Genomic DNA, 27,038 nt, shown 5'->3' on the forward strand with positions numbered 1-27,038 from the left:
GTCGTCTTTTATACGATTATCGTTTTATTTGATGTGATTCGTCAACTTTATTCGTTTCTTTTTAATTTTTTTTATAGGAAGATAAAAGGGGAATAGAAATATGCGCGTAATATGCACGCAATCGCGCCGACTCGGGCCAGTCGTGTTTAATTAATTTTCTCAGTAATAATAATGTAATGAATCTTTGTGCGTTATCGCTCGCTCCATCACGCTTCGCTCGCGTGTGTCGAGTTATGTTATTTGAAGCCATTGCACTTACATAAAACATCTAAATTAAGTCGTGTATTGTAGTATATTTTAGTACACAATAATGAATTTTTTGGAGCCGAATATATAACAAAATCTTCTTTCATTTTGCATATATTTAATCCTACAAAATTTCTAAAAATAATTACCTAAAAATGAAAAACACGATGTCAAAATAAGTTATCCCATATAATTTTCTATTATTGACGTCATTGTACAATGTAAAAGGTAAAAGTATATAGTGCACAAAATGGATTTTGTAAAAATAAAATATCGATTTTTTTTTCTTATTATCGTTCGTTTTCGATGAATGTGCGGAGAAAATTTTCACATTTTAACATTTTTCAGATATACATATCTCCAAGAAAAGCATTAAAAATGCATAGTATAAGAACAGATTCTTCTCTAAAAGTTAATATAGTACTTATTAAACAGAATAATCGTATTAATAAACTACGCTTTTAAAAATGTTTGAAGATATTAATAATATCTTGGTTCTTGTGCTCTTCTCTTCTTCTCTTTTGCTTCTGGGATAAACATATTCACGTGTAATATTTGAAGCATCAATCCCTTTTCTTTTAATAACAATTTGACACAGAACATGAATATAGTGCTTAAAGTAACATTGACTAGACATTTACTTAAGAAGCACGAGCCTTTTACGATTGTCTATGCTAACATAAGATATACTACGTAAATACTATTATGAAGATGTACTGTTGTTTCTGCATTAGATATAAATAATACATTGATACTTATTATTATTGGCGATTGATCGATACAAGTAGTAAATCTAGCGGGATGTCATTTGCACACAGAATTCTCGATTGTCAAGTTATCCCTATACAAATATTTGTCTATAACGCGCGTCTATTAAGGCTCCTGGGTGCTCACCGCGGCCATATTGGAATCGTGACGTCAGAGGCGAGAAATAACACGTGGAGATTTCTTAGATGCCATTTCGAAATAAAAACTTGATTATAAAGGGAAAAGGATAGTTTTCGGGGTTTTTTAGAAGTCTATTAAAGAGATCTTAAGTGTTATTTTATGCAAATATGTTTTTATTTAGAAATGTCATCTAAAAAATTTTAGCGTGTATTTTCTCGCCTCTGACGTCACGATTCCGACATGGTCGACAAGGTACCAGGAGCCTTAACCTTTCTAAATGTTGATTCTGTTACTACGCTCGCTCGCAGACTTAACCCTTTCAATTCAAGCGATTATCTGGATAGATCAGCGGCGTTATTGCGTCCCATCCATCGATTTCCTCGTTCGACTGCACCGCTCTTTTCTGGCCGTTTAATACTGTCGTGCTATGCCGGGGGCTGCTGGGCGCGGATCTACAAGTGATCTGGAGTATCCCAGGTGTGCCGAAGCGGAAGCTTTTGGCCCCAGCTCGCAGAAGACACGACTCGTTGCCGAAGATCAAGTTGGTTCGAAGCAACGGCACGTTCTTAATGTCCGACGGCAGTTCGTGTTCCACCAGTACCGGCTGAGCTTCCTGATCGCAGAGCTTTTCCACGCAGGGGCACGAATTGCTGGAGGATCTCCAGCTCTCCATGCAGGACGATCGCAACGCGCACGAGGCTTTAGTCTTGCAAGGACTGTTGTCAACTATCGATTCCAGTTGGCCATTCATCCTGGAGCTCTTATGATCGAGCTGATCCGAGCTGGCGAATCGCAAGCGTTTCGGCGATTCGCTGGAACATCTTGTGAAAGTGGATCTGACGAGAGACTTGTTCTTCAAGGAACTTCGAGGAACCAAGGGATCGGCCACGCTGATCTTCTTGCTATCGCCATTTCGCTTGCTCGCTCTTTCCTTGTTACGTTTATTGCGTAAAATCGGATCCTCTCCAATTAGCCAATACGTAAGACGCTCGCCTTTGCCTTTCATAGAAATCATACCGCGCTCGACAAGGCTAAATCCCCTTAGCTCCAATAATTGCTTCGTCTCGTTGCTGCAGTGAATTTTGAGGGCTACGAATCGAAAATATATGATTTCGAGATAACGAGGTAAAATATATGGTACTGAGATAACTTGTGACATGCAAATTGCGGGTATTGATGTTATAAAAAGTCACTAAAAATAATTTTTAATAATACTCACGTAACCCAGTGGATTCCATCCTTGATGCTGTGTTCACTGTATCGCCGAAGAGGCAATAGCGTGGCATCTTAAGTCCAACAACACCAGCGCATACTGGACCTGTCGAAAAAACGATCATTATATGAATATCAAAATCACTGTGTAAAATCTCAAAAACTTTCCCATGCTCATTTATTATTATTAGATTGTAATATAATAACATAAATAATTTTATCATTATTTTTATTTGAATATTTTTTTCTGCTTACCGGAATGTATGCCTATCCTTAATTGTAATTTATCGAGTGGCCTATGTCGAATTGTAAACTGTTTAATGGCGTCTAAAAGACATAATGACATGCTCGCAATTTCAGCAGCATGTTGAATACCGTTTCTTATCGGCAAGCCACTTACCTGTGAGTGAGAAGATAAAACGTAACATAAAATGATGGAATTACTTGACAAATGTCTATTTGCGATTTTTTTATACGGAGTTCTAAATAATTCTGCGTATAATTTAATACTTACCACCATATAAGCGTCTCCGATTGTTTCGACTTTGTAAACATCATAATTTTCTATAGTGGAATCAAAACATGTGTAGAGATCGTTCAAAAAGTTCACCACCTTTCAAAAAAATGATACACAATACATTATTTACGTACGAATTTACAATATGCAATCGTCCTGTCTCTTTTTAAGAAAGAACTATATAAGTTAAATTTATTGTTACACTTGAAATAACATGTTTATTATTATGTACAAGTTCTCACTTCTAACGGCGTGCTTTCTGACGACATAGACGTGAATCCGACTATGTCGCTGAAGTAAATTGTCACGCAGTCGAAACTTTCAGCTTCTACTTTATGTCCTCTTTTTAATTGTTCGGCTACATAACGTGGTAGCATTTCGTATAATAACGCGTCTAAGGAAATATAATAATTATTATATTTATGTTTATATAATTCAGTTAAATATCTACTCTTATCTATGAAAAAAAATGTATATCATGTATAATATTTTATACTAATGGAATTGAATTTTGTTTATTGTTTCAGCTGATCGACCTGTTTTCTTCTTCTCTTCAGTCAATTGATCAGTGCGTTCATCAACTAGTGCTTCAAGATTATTTGCATATTTTTCCATCATCCCCATCATATTGTCGAAAATGTTCGCTTTCCTGCAAAAGGTGAGTCATATTTATTATAATTTGACTGACTAAATCAAAATTAGAATTTAATTTAAACTGTCAGAAACATTCTGCCAGTTATGTCAATTAACGAAACATTATTTTACATATAATACTATGAAAAAAAGACTGACATGCCCTTTCGTAATGGTCTTAATTTGTTTCTTATTATCTTAAAATCCGGACGTAATTCGGGACTCTCTGCCCAGCATTCCAATAAACAGTCACGAACAAAATCGAACGTATTCTCCAGTTGATCCAATGGTGGTCTGCGATTATTTCGTAAAAAGTTTGCTTAAAGTCGCAAATAAAACCGCCAAATAAAAACGTCATATATTTTTCGACAGTTTAATTTACCTGAACGGTGGTGTTCCCGAATCTCTCGCAATTATTTTTTTTAATATTTCGGCTGCTGATAATTCCGTAACGCCAAATGGTCCATGTCTGCCTTGCAATTCGTATAGCGCTATAGCAAAAGAGTAGACATCAGCTCTTTGAAAGTCTCGAATAGTTGGTTGCTCGAGATAGCGAGTAGAGCGTAATAATTCAGGTGCTTTGTATAACAATCCTATGAAAATTGCATAATAAAATATGTATTATTAATACTATATTAATTAAATATTATTAATACTATATTAATTAATACTATATTTATAATTATGATGAAGATAAAATTATGGATCCTCAGAAACGGAGTGAAAAATATCTTTGATATACGCGAAAACTTCTCCCTCTCCCTCTTTCTCTCTATTTTTCTTTCTTTTATGTTTATTCTTACCGTGATATTTTTTTATGACGTCGGAAGGATCGCATTCCGCATCTCGCTTGAATTCACGAAGACCGAAATCCGCCAGCTTTACGACCCATCGAGAGTCCACTAAACAGTTAGATGTGCTTAAAGAACCGTGATACTTTATGACCGACTCGTGAAGATAAATCATGCCCTAAAAGATATATTCAATTTATACGTCTCGGAAATGGCATCTCGATGCGCGTGATTAGATATAAAAACTGTTAAGATTTCGGATATAAAGTTAAAAGCAGAAAGATACTATCATTTATTACATTTATTACATTATAGGGATAATGCAAGTTATTGAATGATAAATTATTCTTCATAAATAAAAATCTTGTAATTAATATATATTGCATATATACTGCTAAATTTTCTATGATATGTAAAAAGTTTATAATTAATAGTACACAATTAACGAGAAGATAATTTCTCACGAAAAAAACCAAGAAATATAGAAATTTATTTCAATCAATTGTATATAATATCCGAGAAAATTTTATTATTTATATATATATTTTTATATTTGTCTGTAAAATATTTTTTTAGAAAAGTTTTTTTTTTTTTTAGAAAAGACGGTAGGATAAAAGCGTCGAAAATCGTAATTAAAACTTAACATCAAACTTAAATTGAAAAAGGAGGAATTTCTAAATACGTCGGTGATTACTGTAGAGTCAAAGTTTCGAATAACGTGCTTTTATTACGGAGTGCAAAAGTTTGCGGACAGACGCAACGTAGACAAGTTCAGAAATTGCTTTTCTTATATCTCACGGACATGCTAGCAATCTGATATTGCGTAAAAAGAATTTTACATACTTTTTTAACAAAGAAAAACATGTTGGATAAAGTTCAAATATATAAAAGATGCTCTAATGTAGAAACAATAAAATTGACGGAAACTTACTCTAATTATATCTCCGATTAGCGAAGCCTGAAACATATTATCGAGCTTGATATTTTCATTTTCCAGTATATCCTGCGAAAAGCATTCTGCTGAGCATTTCGTCGGAAATTCGAAATTACAAAAATTAATACGATCATGTTTGGGAACTTAGTCGATAAGCATAATTATGTTAATTGTAAAAATTACCGACCTTCAGACTCCCACGTGCACAATATTCAACGATGATGCATATGTTAGGTGGATCGGTACATGCACCGATAAATGCATTTAGGTTATCGTGTCTTAAATCGCGCATCTGAAAATTTCTCGCTTTAATAACGAAGAATATAATTATTTTACTATAATTGCTTAATAACAGGTATCATACCGTAGTTAAAAATTAAATTAAAATTAAAATTATTGGCTTAGTAAGACGTTATACCACACCATTTTCAATTCTTTCTTCATTTCTCGTGTAATTTCAATCGATTTCTTCCTGACTTTCTTAACAGCAAAAATTCGTCCTTTGTATACTCCAATTTGTGTATAAATCATGGAATATCGGAAGTCTGCATCGGGATTCGAACTTAGCGATACTTGACTAGTTCGCACTATAGGTTGCGTTGTTGGTGGCTTTGATGAGAAAAAAAAAATATTTATATAATTATAATGTATATCTCTCTCTAAGATTATTTTAATGTAATTGTGATTCTAAATATTTTTCGTGACAAAAACTTGTTCTGTAGATTCATTAAAACTTTATAATGATTTATCAAAACGTTATTGAAGTTAAAAAATTGAATAATACTTGTATGAATGAGATAAATGTATCACGAACGTAAGCAATTTCGATTACAATCAATTGCACAAGGAAACGAATCGGAAACATTAGAACGGTAGCAATATTAAGGCAGACAATTACCTTAGAATTGGCAGTCGTCTCGTTGGTTCCAACCGCTTCGTCTTTCTGTTCCTTGACCTGAATATCTTTATAGTTCACCTTCCAAAGCAAACTGTCCAATTCTTGCTCATATTTCCAGTTTCTATAAAGGATTAGAAAGACTGCTGCGATAATAAATAGCAATATACCGGCGATACCTCCCACAATTTCGCCAGTGTAAGCTGCAATAGCATTCAATCAGTATTACGATAAAGAATTTTTATACAGATTGCACATACTTTTAGAGGAAACATAAAATTTAAATATTATATTTAATTGCTTTTTCTAAAATATATGTTTATAAAAAAATCAAATTTATTAACCAAATTTATTAATACATGTTAATTTTTATGGCAAAAATTGTGAATTTATAAAGATTTCGATGCACAGATAATTACATAGGGGAAGCATATTTGTATTAATTAATTATCTATAAGAGTTTATGTATATTTTACCTACAATTACATTTTTCGCCGTGATATCCGCAATCAGGTTCTGCAAGCGGTGGTCCATCTCCAAGCCATTTTATTTCTTTTGTCAAACGAAGTTTCTAAAGAGTTCCAGAAAAGTTATTTTTGATAACTCTTATTATATATATATATATATATATATATATATATATATAACTTCAGCAGCATTAATTATTTATTAACGTAATTCTACAATTTAGAGATACAAAGTTAAATATTATATTATTCTAGGCATTATTCTTTTTCTTGCTTTCTGTTTTAAAGTTGACAGTTGCTCTAAAGAATTAGTATTAAATTAATTAACAGAAAAATATCTATTTTTTTTTTCGGATTGCAATAATACAATATTTTACATATTTAATAATATATATATATATATATATATATATATATATATGTGTGTACATATTGAATTTGTAGCATATATATTATTATAGATAAATAACATAATATTACAACTATTTTCTTAATAATATTTCTGTTTCGAAGAAAAAAAAAATGTTTTGACAAGAAAAAAATAATTTTCTTACTGGCAAATTTGTGCCTTGCTCTTTTCCGACGAAATATCCAATCGGATAAAGTCCATAGCCCCTTGTAGATCGATCATCCAACGCAATCAGCGTGTAATTGCCCTCGGCATCTCCATTCTCATCCATATACACCATATAGCTGGAATTGATTATGCGTATAATGTGCGAATTACGTAATGCTCACTTAAGCTTGGTTCAGTCCATTAGATAGAATGGCTATGAATTGTAAGACGATTCTAATACACGTGTCCACAATATTTAATTGCAATTAAGGAAATTTCTCCCATAATATACAATTTTATTAATTATAAAAATTATAAAATGTTTAAATTAGAAAATACGTATTAAAATATCAATGATAAGATTATAAATTGTTTTACGTAATGCATATCTTTCTGTCGAATGCGATTTGAAAAACAAAAAAGTATATATAAATATTATTAGTTCTTCTTGCAATAATATATGATATTTTTGTACACATATACATTGTGATAGAAATTCTGAGATCTTTATGTTTCGTCACAGTACTGCGTCAGCATGTACTACACAGAGAGAATTTTCTCTTAGAATTTACCCTGAAAATCATGGTAATTGACAATATGGTATATGGAAAGAATTTTATGAGAATTTCTCTGATTAATATTTATCACAATAAAAAATAATAATATCTATCATAATAAAATTTAAAATATGTTCACAGTTGAAAAATTTGTGTTAAATTTAACAAATATTACATGTCCCAAACGGTCCACAGAAATTTTCGTGTTAATTTAACATAATACGGATATGTTAAATGATGACACGAATACTGTGTTAATATTTTAACATAAAATAAATGCAAACTTCAAGTAAGCTTAAAGAAAATTTTGTGTTAAATTAACATAGTTTTAATGTAAAAATTAACTAAAAAAATTGTTAATTTTACATTTTATCATCCTCACTTATATTATAAAGTAAAATTAACATTTTTTTTTCTGTAAATTTTAACAGATAAATCTTGTCACTAATAATACCGAACATATTTATTGTGTAAAATTAAAAGTAAATACACATTGTGTTATTTTTACACTTTTTTTCAGTTATTTTAATAATTTAACATCTCAGTTCAATTAACACAACAGCAATATGTTAATTTAACACATGAATGTGTTAAATATTTAACACAAAAATTTTAACGGGGACCGTTTTTAACAAGAAAACACAAATTTTCCAAATTTGATTCATTTTACTAAAAGTATAATAAAATTTACTATAAGTATGGTAAAATTAATCAAACATATTTAAAAAATTCTTCTCCATACCATACTCCGTACCATACCACGATTACCATGATTTTCAGGGTAAATTGTAAAAGAAAATTCTCTCTGTGTAGTAAGACGAAATATCCAATGCGGATGGATACCCTGATGGCGAAATAAGGATTGAAACGTCTTTTGTCGGACGAACACTTTCGTTTCGTCTTCATAAAAACGCGGAACATTGGTTTTTAATCGTCGGACGAATCTCTTTTTCCCGACGGGCGTTCGCGCCCGTCGAGAGAAAGACGCATAATAACTCTGCCTTAATCGCCGAGCCACAAATCTTAGCGCAGCGATCTCGGATGATAAATCGCTTAGCTTCCGACTTCAACGACCTCGTTACGGTATGCAAACGGTAATTACTTCGCCGAAAATACATCGCACGCGCGGGGCTCTTCCTCGGTTTGGCCTTTAGGGCGAGAGAAATTACCGGGTGACGCGTTCACCACATAAGGCATCTGATTTGCATGTCGTAAAACGTTACGACGCAACGATCGTGCTCGCGCCTTTATCTTATATTTTCTCACGTACGTACCCCATTGCACTTTTGTAATGTATGCCGTGTAGAGCGGTAACCATCTCCCGGCCGTTTCGAGGATCCCGGTTTTCGTCCAGCGCGCGCAGCAACGCTTTCGCATAAAGGTGCACTGCATCGTACAGGTACGCTGTCTCCGGTACGATCTGCCTTATAACATGAAGTAACGATTACGCTTCGAAATTGGGGGTGAATGCGGCTGTACGTTCGTGCGATTCGTTCGAGAGATATCTCGCGCCCGGATTACATAGATTGACGAGTGATCGCGCAAAGAAGACGATAATGACAGAGCAAACGAGTGTCATAATTCCAGAGATGCTCGCAAATGGTTCGCATGTAGAGCAGGTTGTTATTTATAATGCGGTATCCCCGATGATAATATACGATAGTATACGTGAATTATTATTATACAAATTCAGTGCATGCGCGCTTCAATTTTACTCCACCGTAATTCATGATTAACGTACAATGTTTTAATACGAGCTTGAACTTTCGCCAGTAGAAATGGCTTCTCTCTTTACTAACGAATCGCTTTTAAAAAGATTGTACGAGAAGAATTTTTATACAACGATAAAAATATAATATTTTTTGCAACACATGGGAAAAATAAAGTATTAAATATACTAGAATATTTACGTGTGCAAATTTTATAAGTCATAATTTTTTTACTTTAATATAACAAGCAAAGAACTTGAATTGGTTTCCCTAATTGTAAATACTACTGAAAAGTATTGAAGAAGATTTTTAAACTCAAGAAAAACAATAATAAAGAGATAAAGAAAAATCCGAACTTTGTAAGACTGTATTTTCTTTTAATACGCAGAGGGTGAATTTTTAAATATGTTCTCTTAATCTAATCATCGTCTCTAATAGTCACCTGAACTACTCCTCCGACTTTTGCCAACGGATTGGTAAAATTGAACGGCGGTTTCTCTCTGTACTCATTAACAAGAAGTGTAAAATTCATAAAGTTGATTGGAGCGGACGCGACGATGCTGAAATAACTGCGATACGCATTCACGATCGATAGATCCATTTTCTTTTGCCATAGTCCACGAAGATACTTATCCGGTCGCTTCTCATCATATTGCTCGATGTCGACGCCGACGACCCAATATTCGCCTATCATATTATAAAATACATTAAATGGTATTCTTTGCAATAGGCGATAAAAAGAACACAAGAAACTCTATATAAGACTACATAAACATGATTACTTGCCGTGCTTGAAAACTTACATCTTTTGCTGTATCTTATATTGATTGTATCTTATATTATTAATGATTATATAGCAGTGATAAAAGTATGAATTATTAAATGATGCAATATCTTTCTCAGTTATTTTATTTTTTTAAATTTGTCTATCTCGAAACGTATTCGATTTGTGATACAATCATACGCGTGATATGTAAGAGTTGACATTAAAATTATTAAACAATTACTTTTCGATATGTCTGATTACACTGTTCAACAAAACAAAACACCGGTACGAGACTAGTCGTTTCTTATAGTGTTTTTTGACGCTGAACAAGAATCTTGTTTCTAAATTACTCCATCGCGTCACAATTTTGAGAAATTTGCAATTAAAGTTGCAAAAAGGACTATTTTCACGAACTTTGTCATATTATAGCTACAATATGTGACGTGCTGGAGTTTTCTTGCAAAATAAAGTATATTGTTAGGACTTTCGACCCTCGAAAGGAATTTTTGGTATCAGTTGTGGTTAATAGGATATCTTATGGTTAAATATGAGGTGTATTGCGGAAGTTAGCTGTTAACTCATCATTAATGATTTACCAAGTAGCTTTTAAGTATGTTTATTTAAACTTAAGGTTTTTTAGGTCGCTGTATACGAATCCAATGTAAAATTGTCAAATTCAAAATGGAGAACTTAATATAATATGTTAAAAAATGTTTAGATTGCAATCTAAATATTTTTTAAGTTCTGTCATCCGTCATATTGAGTCCATCATTTTAAATCTGACAATTTTGACATTGGCTACGTATTCAGCGATCTAAAAAAACCTTAAGTTTAAATAAACATACTTAAAAGCTACTGATAAATCGTTAATGACGAGTCACAGCTAACTTCCGCAATACATCTTATATTTAACCATGAATATCTTATTAGCCATAACCGAAAATTTCTTTTGAGGGTTGAAAATCCTAACAATATATTTTATTTTGATTGCAAGAAAACTTCTTCAGCACGTCACATATTGTAGCTATAATATGACAAAGTTCGTGAAAATAGCCTTTTTTGCAACTTTAATTGCAAATTTCTCAAAATTGTAATGTGATGGAGCAATTTGGAAACCAGATTCGTGTTCAGCGTCCAAAAAAACACTATAAGAAACGACTGGTCTCGTTCCGGTGATCGAAAAAAAGTCATTTTTTGTTGAACGGTGTTATTTTTTAGAGTCAATATTTATACCTTTTTTCAAGAGATTCATTTCGTCCAGAGCCATCAAGAGACCAATATGCTCGAAATAGTCCCCAAGAATCACGTAAACTGAAATACCATTTTGTAATGTTATTTATATATTAAGAGGAAATCATTGTCGGAATTTCTTTCCGGTCTACAGTCTATCGCGTCCGTTCTATCGAATCGGAATTGCTAAAACCAGTCACGTAGATGTTTATTTTTAGAACTCGACCTCTTAATACATCCAAATAGATGTGTGACTAATGAAACAAGTAACAAGTTGTATCTCTTCACGAGTTAACATATTTGCTTCTGCAGTATGCGGGTAGTTGTTTTTCAACTGCAAGTTTCATTTCGTATCTTGTCGCGGTATAAATTAAGGAACCGAAATGCGGGTAGTCTATTTTAAATTGTGCATAGAAAAGATACACATCATCGTACGTGAATTGAACTTTCGAACTAGAAATGGAAGCCTACGTGAAAGGATTAATGTTAGAAACCGACCTACATGCTTTGAAATAAATTGTCGATAATGAAAGATACATTCTAAGCTGTGAAGCTTTGATTTCTTTTCGATAAATATATTAACGGGTGAGCAAATGAATAATACTTTTGTTACTCACCTCGAGTTTGTCGATATGTATCTCTAACGTGCTTATGAAATGGGTTTTTCATATGCGTATGCACGTAATAAGGTTCGCTCCAAGATCGCAGATATGTCACACTAATCCCGGCCGCTTCGAAAGACGTTAGAATTGTCGTCGCTATTGTAGACATTTTGTTGAACTCGAACATTGTGGAGTTCATGTACATGAACGTTACCTATAAAGATAAAATATATCAAAATTATATTTTAAAATATAAATATAAATTTAAAATATAAAATATAAAAAAAATTAAAATATTTTAAAATATTTAAAAGTATGATAAAGAAATAGCATTTTTGAATAATATTTAATTTTATTAATTATAACATTAATTTTATAAGAAATGCATTTACCAGAATAAATTATAGTATACTCACTTTCGTCCAATTGAATGCCATTAAAACCGAAACGACAGATTTGGAGATTTGTGTGTCAGGCGGTCGTGTTCTTACAAATGTGGGAAATTCTTTTTTGTTCGACGTTTCATGATGTGTGCAAAACTAAATTAAAATATAAGAACAGTCATTAATCATGTTTGCTTTTTCTTTTTAATTTTATTTATATGTGTATATGCTATAGTGTTGGGAAACGCAGTACGGCGTATTCAGATTCGTTGAGAAAAATTTATTTCATTGTATAGTTCGTTGCTCTTGGAAACAAATTGCACATTAATTATCACGTCGAAACGAGCGAGAAACGATCGCAAAGGATTCGCGACCGGAGACTATTTGTGCTATTATATTATGTGTGCGCTATTTTTCGATATTTTCAAGTTAGAGAAGAATATTATATATTGACGTTTGTACACTTTGGTGAATATTATTTCTTATATAAAGTATATTTTATCTTCGAAAATATATTTCATATTTTCCGCAATTGTGAAATAGTTTCTATGTGACAAAAATTGCTTTTTATTTCACACAAAAATTACTAAATCAAAGCTCTAATATTTTATATTACTACACTGTTTTTTCAATTTTTTTATTTAAAAATTTAAATAATAAATATAGATAGAATATGTTTTTACCATAAAATAAATATTTTTATATTAAATTATATTAATGACTTGTGGCTATCGAATTTTAATAAATATTTGGAAAATGTATATAAGATTATAATAATTAGAGATTTCTTAAAAATATTTATATTTTAGAAAAAAATGCTTATATAAAATCTATATAAAAACAAATACTATTAAATTCATTATTTTTAATCGATTTCTTCTAATATGTTTTCTTAGTTTTTTAGCTGTTAATATAAAATTTTATTTCTCCAGTATCTTACTAAAAGTTTCTTATTCATTTTGCTCTGAAAGTGTTCTCTTTTATTGAATCAAATAAAAGTTACATACTGACAACGAGAAGAACTTGGAATGCGAAAATTGCTAGCTATAAACATTTCTCTCTCTTTCTCTCTCTCTCTTTATTTCTTTTTCTCTCTCTCCCTCTCTATGGAATTCTTGCAATTAGATTATAATGTTACGCAATATGGAATGCGCGAGATGAGAAAGAAATAGAAGAAATTTGATTGTGCAGAGAGGAAACTGGATTTCAAGCACTATATATAAAAATGAGTACGAAAATTAGAATAATTTTTACATAAATAAAAAATGACTAACGTAAGATATCATTGGAATGTTGAATGCAGCCGCCATTCTGCCTTCATGAATGCAGGTCTCTTGTGGACCGATGTAAGCGCTAACATTTTTTTGCCATAAATTTGCTACTTGAAAAATGCTAGTTTCTTCGTCACCATATGTTTCCGCGATAAAAAATTCCAAATTGTGCCCTCGTCTGCCAAGCTCGCCAGCGTTTACCTGTAAAATCACTTTTTTAAGAATATTTCAGATAAAAAGATCAAGGATAATTAGAAAATAATAAATTTTATCAAATCTTTGCGGCATTTTAATAGCAATAATGTTTTCATGATACATTATGTAAAAAGTATGCACATATTATTTCTTAACATTTTTTCTGCATGTTTATTTGAAGTATTCTTTAAATTGTGTTCTAATCAACAATTGTGCAATTTTCAAAAACTAAAATATTCTTCCGCGCAATCGCAAATTGCTCCAGTTTCGCTTAATCAATATTCAACGGATAATCGATGTTTAAGGCTCCTGGTACCTTGTCGACCATGTCGGAATCGTGACGTCAGAGGCGAGAAAACACACGCTAAAATTTTTTACATGCCATTTCTAAATAAAAACATATTTGCATAAAATAACACTTAAGATCTCTTTAATAGACTTCTAAAAAACGCCGAAAACTATCCTTTTCCCTTTATAATCAATCAACAGCTGTAAAATGTAATATTATAAGGCCCAGTCCGTCTGGTCTTTGCACATGCGCAGTCATTCCGCATGTCAAAGTCTGATATCTCGATCATTTTACGGTTGTTGATTGACTGTCAAGGGAAAAGAATAGTGTTGGGCGTTTTTTAGAAGTGTATTAAAGAGATCTTAAGTGTTATTTTATGCAAATATGTTTTTATTTAAAAATGACATCTAAGAAATCTCAACGTGTTATTTCTCGCCTCTGACGTCACGATTCCAATATGGCCGCGGTGAGCACCCAGGAGCCTTAACAGATAATTCTTTATATTTCTGTCTGATTAGAATTGTTAAATTTAATTATCCGCTTTCATGGTGCTAATCACGGTCGATGATAATATTAAAGGAAGAGGGAAAGGGATGGGGGGAGGGCAACAGGGACGCGATTACTCACCTCCTCTACGGCTAAAGTGATAGCGCCAGATATTCGGAAGCCGGGACGCTGATACTCCAAGTCCTCTAGATGTCGTTTAGATCCAGTGATGTAGCCTAATAGGAAGGTCTCCGCGTCAACGAGGCTCTTAACATCGAGTAAAACGTATATCGCCGTCAATAGCAGACACGTCCTTTTCACATTTGCCAGTAGCATGCCCAGCTGTGCAAAAGCCTTCGTGTGCAAAAAGTATTGTCAATATATTGCATAATTTTTTATTTAAATGAAGCAATTGGAATACATGTTCGAGAATATTTTCTTATTGTTAACAAATTAAAAAGGTTTTTCTTTCTTATATTACAAAAATTTTACTTGACAATCCTAAGTCATGTGCGTTTTATATAGAGAACCATTGATTAAAATTCCTATTAAGGAGTTTTATATATATCATGTAATAAGAGATAACAAGATCGTATTTCAATTAAAACTTATGTTACTTATGCTGATACTCTGTTGAGTATCTTAATTATTGAGAGTATCTTAATTGTAATACATTTAAAAAATACACAGAGAGAATTTTATCTTAGAATTTACCCTGAAAATCATGATAATCGTGAGACAATATGGTATGGAAAGAATTTTATGAGAATTTCCCTGATTAATATTTATCACAATAAAAATAATATCTATTACAATAAAATATAAAATATGTTTGATTAATTTTACTATTTAGCAGTTTAGTAAAATTAATCAAACATGTTTTATTGTAATAGATATTATCATTTTTATTGTGATAAATATTAATAAATATTAATCAGAGAAATATTAATCAGAGATAAATATTAATCAGAGAAATTCTCATAAAATACCATATTGTCTCACGATTACCATGATTTTTAGGATAAATTCTAAGAGAAAATTCTCTCAGTGTAGCATATCAAAATAAAAAATCAATAATATATGAGAGAGAGAGAGAGAGAGAAATTTTATTTTAAAGAATAGAATTGCTTTTATTTTTATCTTAATGCATAGACATTTACTGCAAAAATCGATGTTACACTATTATATTGCATATATTATTAGTATGTGTAACGCATTCTTATTTCTATGACGCGATATATGCAATAATAATGTAATATCAGAGTCTATGATAACGCAATTTTCACAATTAAGTTTATATTCGCCTTTGATCCAATAATTAATTTACACTAGATTGCTTGTAGTATTGAAGGTAAAATCAACTATAGCGGCGGTCGCGTGTTTGTCTTTCGTCCACTAGGTTTATCGGTAAGAGCTTGATGGTAGGTGCAAGTGGGTGCTTGTAATGTGGATAATGGATGAAACCAGTAAGCTCCGCGGGGTCGCAATAAACCCCATCAATCTCCCATGGTGTACCTAACTTCCTCTTTTCTCCATGTACTTGAAATACTTGGAACTTTTCTTCACAAACAGTGACGTCACTTCGAGAGATCAATATATTTTATAACATTTTAGAACGTCTTTTTGTAGACGCGCTCACAGTAAATTGCTGTTAAAATATTATTTCATCCAGAGATGATTGAGAAAAATTAAAGCTAATATTTTACAAACATGTACTTTTATAAACATATAATTTTTAATTATAATAAATACAGCCATTTCTTGATTATCGTGTTTGACGCACTTTTTTTTTTAAACAGCGAGAGGAAAAGCATAAAGAATAAAATACTCAAAGTCTCATATAAATGTTCTCGAAAAAAATATATTTCATGCTCGGTGACAGCATGACGTGTAAACATATTACGATGCGCGCAAACGCAAACACCGGAATCCAGGTATATTTACTTCAGAAGGACCATCGGCGCGATACTTACGATATCCATCACAAGATCAGCTCTCAAAAGTTCGTATGCGTCGGTCTCGCGTGTCAGTGGACTCATTATTAATAGCTATCTATTTTAATAATATGTCCAAACCGCGGGGTCGTTGGACAAACCGCGCTTAGGTAGTCCGCGAGAATGTTGAGAGATGTTGCGTAAAGACGTCAAGGCCACACACAGCCACCGAGACATTGAAGGATTCGCGGATTCGAGTCACTTCTGGTTGATCGATAACCCTTTAGCGTGACTCATCGCTCGGATCCGCGATGAATAATCATTTCTCTACGACGATGCGATCGTGGGAATCCGGATACGCGCGGCTTCGATGAAAATTGCACTTTTGACGGCGCCGATTTCGCCCTTCTCGGTATTCCTTGCCGTAAGGGGAAATGCATGTAGCAAGACGCGGGGCAAAACGTCACGCGAGGTGGAAGATAATTCGTGAGAAGAGTGCATGCCATCCTGCTCGTATATAGGTATTGCACGGCGGCTACGCATTTGTCCAAAGGCAGTGAACCAATTAACCCCGACAACGAGCTGACCGTTCCTTCTTAAATTGCCTGCTGCGTCGCTTTCACGGGCATACGTGTGTTAGTATACGTCAGTTGTAAATTTCTTTCTAGCGAGGAAGAATGCCGTAAAATTGTCGGCACTCTTTTGCCAGGTTTATTAGACTCGAGAAACTGATAGTAAAATTTTCAGTATACATTCGACAGCTAAAATGTATACTATATTTATATATTAATTTATTAGTATATAAAATAATAATTGCTTACCTACTTTTATATATATTATATTTATATTTTTATATAAACAAAGCAACTAGCAAAAAAATACTTTGATTTTTGCATATATTTTTATTTTAAAATTCTATTTATATTAAAATCCTATTTATTTTAAAATTCTATTTTTATTACTTATTTAGATACATCTTATTTATATATCTTAATATATATATATATATATGATTCCTAAACTTTTTATTCACTTTCGTAAAAAAGAAAAGACATTTTAATCGCGTAATGGACTTTCGCGATATCTTAAATCGTGTATTTCGCGACCCCGATTGCTTATATGTATACTCAAGTGACAAACTGTGGATCCGTCGCCGTTTAATCTTACGGCCTGCCGACAAGTTTTGACAGTCAATTCTCGTCCCGTCAAAACGTAGCACGACCAGCTCGTACACCCCGATTGCAATGCAATCGGCGAATTAACGAGCGACGTGGCCGCTGTGAATTAATGCGGTTAACGGAGCACAGTACCACTTTTTCAGGTTTACCTGTATCGATTTACCACTCGATTAAGCGATTTATCCGTAGGATTTACTCGTTCGCTTTATTTACGACGATTGCGTAGTTTCATCGGATTAAAATTAGCTAATATTTTTGTGCAAAATAAACATTTATTCGCGATCTCGTTTGGATAGATCGATATATCGTTTCATAATATTTTAAAATGGCTGTCTTAATAAAGTGTGCACTTTAATTAATTCCGATCACCGATATATCTAGATTAAAATAAAACAGATTATTTCGCGAGAGCTATTGAATAAACGACAAAGTTAATAACAAGTATAGATAAAATATACAAAAGTGGTAACTTTATGTTTGAAAAAAAAATACCCAAAATTGATTCAAAACTGAGAGAATTTACCCTAAAAATCATGGTAATCGTAGGACAATATGGTACGGAAAGAATTTTATGAGAATTTTTCTGATTAATATTTATCACAATAAAAAATAATATCTATCACAATAATATATCAAATATGTTTGATTAAAATTTTACTAAAAGTATAATAAAATTTACTAAAAGTATGGTCAAATTAATCAAACATATTTTTAAAATTCTTTCCATATTATATTATCCAGCACGATTTCCATGATTTTCAGGGTAAATTCTAAAAGAAAATTCTCTCTGTGAAGGATTGCACGCGCTATTATCTAAAATAACAATGTCTATTTTGGATTTATAATGTTTCCTGCAGAGCAAAATAATCTGTACAGGTACATCAATACACGTTGACAGAAGCCGCCTATTTACGTATTGAATAACGAGTGCGCTCCAGGGTTAGAGCCGACAGGATAGAGAAATTTATCCGGAGGATGACTGTGTGCTGTCAGAGAGAAAGAGAGAGAGAGAGAGAGAGAGAGAGAGAGAGAGAGAGAGAGAGAGAGAATTTTAACTCCGATTTACATTTTATTGCGAAACCAGAGACGCACGTGGACGCGCGACGACGTAACGAGTTGTTAGCGATCGCGCTCGGATTCCCCTCCGGGCCGACATTTTGACAGGATGGCCGACGGCGCGCAAAACTCGTGACGCTAATTACGGTTGACTAATCCAGTCTCTCTCTGCGAGCGTTTTTTTTATTCGACGTGACGTGCATTACGTCGCCGGGAGACAAAAAAAAATAGGGAAGCGGGCGCAGTTGATCGCGTTTTACGCGAATCGCTCGTTTCGGGTTTGTGATTTACAATCGCGGCCTTTTTCCCCGTTTGCAATTGGAAAATTTACAAACCTTTGCTTTTGTAGCAGAGAGAGAAATGTAACAGCGTGACAAACTATCGACATCGGGATACGTTTTGTCAAGATATAATGACATTTCAAAGATTAATACTTACGCGTAATACAAACCTTATCTAGAAAATTAACTTTTGTTTGTAAAGAGAAAATAAATCATTGCTATGTTTACCGAAAGCATTTTCTGTTATTACTATACGGTTAATAAGTAAAGTTTAAAAAATACAATTACATATAAACAATTATAATATATAAAATATGCAATTAAAATTTTTTATTTTGAATTAAAAAGATTCATATCGCAAAATTTTTATAAATCTGAATTTTTGTTAGTTGACAGGTTAAATTGATATTATTCTATGATATTTATCTTTTTGTAATTGATAATATTTCACTATTTCTAATCAAAAATATTTACAAAAATATTTCTTTAAATATGCCAGGCACAATCAATTATAGGTATTGTGCATGATTCAATTTAAATTTGTGTCTTTTAATAAATATGTAAAACTTTCATAAAATATCGGCAAAATTGGATCGAATGGTCATTTGATGATTGATTAAATGGATTATGCATTTTTGACCTACCAACAATTAAGAGCATCGTCTAAATCACGTCTATATATCATCCTGCTTCTCTCGTTTTTTTTTTATCGCGGAAAAGAAATCGTGAAAGGCGATTGAGAGATCGAGGTCGTAAACGCAACAATATTAAAAGACCAAAAGCGTATTTATTACCACGCTGAACAATTGTCGGTTCCATTCGTCTTGTTAATTCGGCAAGGGCGGTGCATCAAGCGAAATTAATCTTTGTGGATGCGCACGTGATCTGCACGTTATGCCCACGATTTAAGGCCGCGGCGCTGGATGCAACTAATGAACCCCTCATTAGAGCAGAAACGACCGGTTAAACGATTAACAATAAGAGTGCCCGGTATATACGAGGAAGATCTTTTACGATCTTTTACCAACAAAATGCCAACAGAACTTGTCGTGCGATAGAAACCTGATTCTGATAATAGCAAAAGATGAATGTTGTAGGCGTGCATTAATATGAAAGTATCCAATTTGCATTATTTTTTTATTCACTGCCAGTTTCTCAACGGTAAAATAACGTTAATTAATAATTTATTATAACGTGTTAATTAAATATTATAGAAAATTCGATATTCTTATCACAGGGTGTTAAAAAATTAGATCGACAAACTTTGAAGGGAGAAAGAAGACTTCAAAATAAATATTTTTTGTTCATACTAATTTTCTCTACAACGTTAATATTATTATACATGATACGAGATATGAGTTTGTGTGACTTTTCAGTTTTTGTCACCTTTATTATTAAAGTTAATGGAGAAATTTTTGAGCATTCACTGTAAAAAGAGTGAATTACTTTTATATCTTTGTTCTGTGTTTTGTTCAAGATTTAAATACAATTTAATTTTTGACTTATACGTTTGTTTATTGTTTAAGTCACAAACTCCTATTTCATACCATGTATGTAGTATAAAACTAAAATCGCCGTAGAGAAAAATTGTATTAACAAAAAATATTTGTTTTGAAGTCTTCTATTTCCCCTCAAAGCTAATTCTTTAACACCCTGCATATATCCACAGTTGACTTTATAGTTAATCTATGCTTTAAATCTATAAATATAATAATATACTAAGCGATAAATAATTTGTCTCTTGTTAAGCAAATCATCAAGACTTACTAAAGATATAAAGTCAAAGATATGAAGGAAGTGTGGAAAAGAAAATTAATTCACAACAGCTACGTATAACAAATGCGATATTCAAATCGCGCATTTCCGTTCGGCCTAAATAAATCTCCCGCGATTACGCTGTGAGATTGCAAATAGACCTGCTGCTCCTAAATCAACGTGCGTTACGAGGCAGATCGGAATAGTTTGCACGATTGTACATTGATATAATTTGCACAATTTATTTAAAATATTTGATTTTCCAAAACGTACATTTAACATGAGACTTATAAATACAAATATTTTTTATTGCGCAATTTTTGCGTCATTTATTATAATAAAATATTAAATACTATATTAATTATTAAAAATTTTAATAATAGAGATTTTATTAGAGTCTTTCAGATTTTATTAAAAGTAATTTGACTTTTATGCAGAATATTCACGTTTATATATACATATAATAAATATACATATGTAAATATTTTCTTATATATGTATATATTGCAACTTTTATTTTTTACTATTTTTAGAGCAAAAGTTTTATTATAAAAGATCGTTAGAAAACTGTCAGAAAAATGTTCTTGAAATTTGCAATCACATCACCGTGTAACGTGTAAAGATCGCAAGAGAAAGTAATGTGTTGTACGTTTTTATCACTATTTCTTTCGTAAATCGAGCCTCAGGTATTCGAATGGGTTACAATTCGCCACAGGCATTTACATACACAATGTACAATATTACACACAGCCATTCTATATAGACATATGTAGACCGACATACAACTAAATATATTATTTAGTTATTTTGAAAGAGAACCTTATATAAAAAAAAATAACAGAGATATAAAATTTATTATAATTTCTATCATGTATATAACTATTAATGTTTGTAGATAATAATCGTTTTCTTCAATAATTTTTATTACTTTGTCGTCTTGTCATTTTAATGTGCATAATCCATGTCGTTTTTCGCACGTGGTAATGAAATACATTAAATGACATATATGTATATAACTGCTAATGAAAAGAATTATGCGCGAAAAGAAAAAGTATAGGAAAACATCATTTATAAGATGTTAGACAGTGTATTACATAATATTAATTTGCATTTCGAGTGCACATAGTTCAGCGTGCAATGCGAACTTAATGTGCGTTTGCGCAGAAAATTTATGGCCTTCGCAGAAAAATGCGAGGGATAGAAAAGAATTTACGTGCATGTATGTGACCTTATTACGTTGCATATACCGGATCTTGTCGCATTGCACTAAATGAAATCTGATAAATCTCATTGAAGGGAATGAGACGCTTCTTTTCTCTCGGATGCCTCGCTATCGCTAGTATTATGCGAGATTGAAAATCTCGTACAACAGAATTTATCGAGATGAAATTCATACATACTATCGCGTTTTTTCCTTTCTTTTTATTTTTAGAGAAGCTACCGCTTCGAGTACTATCGAGATTGTCGATGTGTGATATTCGGCTATAGCTTACGTAAGACAACAATTTCGTTCCTCTACGTCATAAATATGAAGAAGTCAGTGAAAGCTATAATGTAGAAGTGTATATGTATCAAATAATCAGTGTTGTGCTTAGATGATTTTAAAATTAACTAGATAAAGATGAGGTGAAAATATATAAATTTATCTTGATTTTGTTTTAAATATATCTAGATAAAAGATAAAATTATATGGCGATTCGTCTAGATAACTTCCAGATAATATTATTTTTAATACTGCTGATGTACACACAGTTATAAAAAAATTTAAATTATATAAAAGGGATATAAAAATATATTCATACTTTTATTTATAAGTTTTTATCGTTTAACTGCTCAAGTTCTACTACTTAAGTATTTTTATGTGCTATGAAACTCTAAACCAAATTATCTGAATATTATATTCTAGATAATTTAATAAAGATAACACCTTTTTCATCTAAATGTAAGATGAAGATATAGATACATATTTTTATTATCTATATAAAGATAAGATGACGCCAAAATTTCATCTAGATGATCATCTATACAATTTTATTTAGATAACAGCAAACACTGCAAATAATACTAATCAAATAATAAGAGAAAAATATAATTATAACTTACAACAATAAGACAATTTGTCTATTTATGCGTAAAAATTAATTGCGTAAAACGAACGAGCTCGGTAAGCAAGGAAAATAAACATTTCTAGGACACGCGCGAATTGTACGACACTATATATTATTGTAGGAAAAGAATGATCAACAAGTCTCGAGATTGGCGAGGCGAACGTGACTCATGACTATTGGCTTTCGCCTAAGAAAGGTGATCTCGAATCTATGTCACACAGTAGAGTATTACATAGAGAATTTTAGGCACGCCTCAACGCATTACATCAACGTCGCCAGACTATACCTGCACGTTCCCCAGACTATGCCTGCAATTTCTACACGGCATCGATTTTCTAATTAAGTCCCTCGTCGATTTATATTTTGACCGAACGACAGCGTTGACACGAACATAACAAGCTGAATAGTTTGGAGAATAAATTATGTAGGCAATTTGTCGCAAACGAGTGAACGATCATAGTTGCTTGCATTCGCGGAAGTGCATATATCTTATTTATGTCGTGTAACAGTTATCGCGCGTACATATATAAGGTAGCACCGACGTTGGTTGCGATACATAACCGGTAATGCGATAGTCATTGTCTGTAAATGCACAGTTGAAAAATTTGTGTTAAATTTAACAAATATCACATGTCCCAAATGGTCCACAGAAATTTTTGTGTTAATTTAACATAATATGGATATGTTAAATGATGACACGAATATTGTGTTAATATTTTAACATAAAATAAATGCAAACTTCAAGTAAACTTAAAATAAATTTTGTGTTAAATTAACATAGTTTTCATGTAAAAATTAACTAAAAACATTGTTAATTTTACATTTTATCATCCCCACTTATATTATAAAGTAAAATTAACATTTTTTTTCTGTAAATTTTAACAGATAAATCTTGTCACTAATAATATCGAACATATTTATTGTATAAAATTAAAAGTAAATACACATTGTGTTATTTTTACACTTTTCTTCAGTTTTTTAAAAATAATTTAACATTTGAGTTCAATTAATACAACAGCAATATGTTAATTTAACACATGAATGTGTTAAATATTTAACACAAAAATTTTAACGGGGACCGTTTTTAACAAGAAAACACAAATTTTCCAACTGTGTGGTAATGTTATTATTAGCTAACAAACATGAGACAGACACTACATATCGATAATCAATTAGCGTCCATCCGCGCAAAGGAGGAGCAACGGTAATGATAGATAGATTGATAAACGTTGAAGCTGAAATTGAGACACATTAATAGACATTTGTAAAAAAAAAAAAAACGAGACAAAATTAAATGAAAGGCATATAAAAAAATTATATCAAAAATTGAATTAAAAATTGAATTTGTATTAATGCAATTATTCGGAAAATCCAACAGTCTTATCTCGTATGCTCATTCATTTCTCACAAGATTCATTAGTCCGAACCACCGAACTTCATCGCATTGTAACTTTTCCAGTAATTAATCCATATTAAGCTCTCCTGCTCCTCTAACTTTCCCTTAACAGGTTGAATGTTTGAGCTCGGTTTTCACCCAATCTAGATTCCCCGCCGGCGGTAGATCCGTAATCTTCAACGGCGAGACGTGCGTTTCATGAGAATTCATGGCATCCCTCGCGCTTTTCGACGTGGAATTAATCTGGCGATAGATTCGGAAACGCCCGCGCAAATGAACTCTGAATTTGACGGATGATAATCCGTCTCCAGTGTTGTGCTTAGATGATTTTAAAATTAGCTAGATAAATATGAGATAAAAATATGTAAATTCATCTTAGATAAGATGAAGATGATTTTGTTTTAAATATATCTAGATAAAAGATAAAATTACATGACGATTCATCTAGATAACTTCCAGATAATATTATTTTTAAAACCGCTTATATTTAAACAGTTAAAAAATGTATATAAATAAAAATGTAATGTAAAATAAAAAAATGTAAATTATAAAAATATATTCATACTTTTATTTATAAGTTTTTATCATTTACTGCTCAAGTTCTACTTAAATATTTTCATGTGCTATGAAACTCTAAACCAAATTATCTGAATATTATTTTAGATAATTTAGTAAAGATAACACTTCTTTTCATCTAAGATGCAGATATAGATAATACATATTTTTATTATCTATATAAAGATAAGATGACGCCAAAATTTCATCTAGATGATTATCTATATAATTTTATTTAGATAACAGCAAACACTGTCCGTCTCGCGTCTAACGTTTGCGAATCTAATATTTGCAAACATAGATAAGGCGTATTCTCTCTCTCTCTCTCTCTCTCTCTCTCTCTCTGTGAATTTTAAAATCATTTATCTATAGAATAAATAAAGAGTAAAGAGAATAATTTGCATATCGACTATATATATTTTCGCAATTATTTGAAAAGTATTATCTGATGAAGCATTAATTGGTCAATTAATTTTGAATCTTGTGTCCCAATTAGGAAAGAAAGTATTTTTGTGGATAATATTTCTTACAAGAAATTTATAGCAACGTCTTACACGTAAACTTTACACGTTTTCACTTGTTTTCGATAAATTCTGAATCTATTAACTCTTTTTGCAACACACAGATGCGTCCGTCTAACTATTACGACTTGCTCAACACGTGAGAACTCGGTATTGTGATTTATTGATTTGATTTTTCGTTGGCACGTGGTAGCACTTTAGTTCGAGAAGTCATTTACAACTTCCGAGGTTTTCGAATACCTTCCATAATATTTATTCTCGCATACGATCTCTGTTCTCTTTCTTGGCATCGTTCGCTGGATCAATCATTATATATCGCCACGCTTTTATCTGTTTCCCATCGAGCCGCAATGATAGCTCTCGCGAGAGAGTTTTTATTTCCGCTTTTATATTTTTAATATTATTTTAACGTTCTAGGGAGATCGTGTATTTTGAACTTTTTAATAGAAGTGAATGATTAATCAACGTAAATGGTTGCGTTTTACTTCGTTCAGGCAAGATTGATAAATCTGTTCTCTGTTCTCGGATACATTTCTAAGATTAAAGATTTTAAAAGACAATCCAACATATAATTTGCAGTCGTCAGAAATATAGAAGTTTAAAATAAATTTTAATAAATAAAGAAGACAATTATTGTTATTAAACGAATAAAGAAATTAATTCGTGCGCTTCGTGGTCTGACTAATTTTTGTGGTCTAATTAATGACACGATAATATTTTTAACTATTTAACAAATATGCCTTACTTACCTCACCTTTCGTCGTATCCGTAATTCGTAATCAGATTCGAGTACACGGAAGCTTCAACTCAGCGTCCTTGTGTTCTGGGATCACTCGCGCCTCATCTCTCTGCAGCCCGCGTTTTCTGCCTCAGTTGCTTTTAAAGATCGCCGGTGAGCAGGTGGTTTGAATCACAGAGAGATTCAGAAGAAACAAAATTCTTTTATCGCGTTTATCTTCAACAAGTATCCTGCAATTTCGAGCTTAAGTCGACCGTGTCTTAAGTCACTGTTTTAAGTGGTTTATTTTTTTCTCCCGAATCTAACGCGTGATTAAGAGAATAGGTTGGCTGGTTAAAAATTTTAAAACTATTTTTCAGCGCGAAATGAAGTGCATGGGGGTGGGGAGTTTCGAATGCCACGGTGTGCGATTGATTCGCAAAATTCGGGGGAGTTCGCGAGCGGGTTGTGGTGCCGGAGAACAACGGTCGAACAGTGATTGCAGACGCGCGCGGCCAGACTGAGTCCTCTCTCAGATCGGTCCTCTTTCTCTCACATCGTCGCTCCGGTCGTCGTAGCTCCGGTCGTCGTCGTCGTCGTCGTCGTCGTCGTCGTCGTCGTCGTCGTCGTCCCATTCACGTTCCTTCGACGCTCCAAAATCGCTCCCAAGGCGCATGATCCGCCGAACACAAGCGATCTAGGAAGGGAGCCCCGCGGGAACATTGCCTCGTATCATACGGCGCTCTTTTTGCTGTAAAGGAGTGCGCCCGCTCGTGAACGGAATGAAATAGCGAATAAAGCAGTCCTGGTGAACCGCGGCAACTTACTTTTTAGTATTGTACCGACGTGAAGGTATCTGGCATGATATTGGAGCTTTGAAAAAGAATATTGAAATAAAAAGAACAATAT

The 27,038-nt window shown here is 32.5% G+C and overlaps 2 protein-coding genes across 4 annotated transcripts in view; one reads left to right on the plus strand and one right to left on the minus strand.

The window, feature by feature from the left end:
• On the minus strand, nucleotides 1–26,754 carry LOC145935781 (guanylate cyclase 32E). Of its 3 annotated transcripts, none has more exons than XM_083037379.1 (23): nucleotides 26,166–26,754; nucleotides 14,769–14,981; nucleotides 13,661–13,858; nucleotides 12,420–12,542; nucleotides 12,019–12,217; nucleotides 11,405–11,482; nucleotides 9,848–10,092; nucleotides 8,971–9,116; nucleotides 7,138–7,276; nucleotides 6,597–6,687; nucleotides 6,120–6,319; nucleotides 5,645–5,830; nucleotides 5,409–5,513; nucleotides 5,219–5,290; nucleotides 4,300–4,465; nucleotides 3,879–4,089; nucleotides 3,656–3,790; nucleotides 3,400–3,512; nucleotides 3,106–3,257; nucleotides 2,861–2,959; nucleotides 2,602–2,746; nucleotides 2,354–2,452; nucleotides 1–2,223 (listed from the first exon to the last, which is right to left on the minus strand). In XM_083037379.1, exons 2-23 carry the CDS (start codon nucleotides 14,961–14,963, stop codon nucleotides 1,454–1,456), a joined length of 3,867 nt encoding a protein of 1,288 aa, XP_082893505.1. In that variant the 5' UTR covers nucleotides 14,964–14,981; nucleotides 26,166–26,754; the 3' UTR covers nucleotides 1–1,453. The 3 variants fall into 3 exon arrangements, with proteins under 3 accessions (XP_082893505.1, XP_082893506.1, XP_082893504.1); XM_083037380.1 differs by having other exon boundaries at nucleotides 5,219–5,245; nucleotides 26,161–26,754; XM_083037378.1 differs by having other exon boundaries at nucleotides 26,161–26,754.
• The window catches only part of LOC145935782 (uncharacterized), a 233,132-nt gene continuing 209,535 nt past the window's right edge, over nucleotides 3,442–27,038 (plus strand). The window contains exon 1 of the mRNA XM_083037381.1: nucleotides 3,442–3,521. The gene's annotated coding sequence lies outside the window, so the exon portion shown is untranslated. The remainder of the gene's footprint in view (nucleotides 3,522–27,038) is intronic.

This window comes from Prenolepis imparis, unplaced genomic scaffold, assembly GCF_030444845.1.
Source record: "Prenolepis imparis isolate NDT839.2.m4 unplaced genomic scaffold, iyPreImpa1.0 SCAF_5, whole genome shotgun sequence".
Lineage (NCBI taxonomy): Eukaryota > Metazoa > Arthropoda > Insecta > Hymenoptera > Formicidae > Prenolepis > Prenolepis imparis.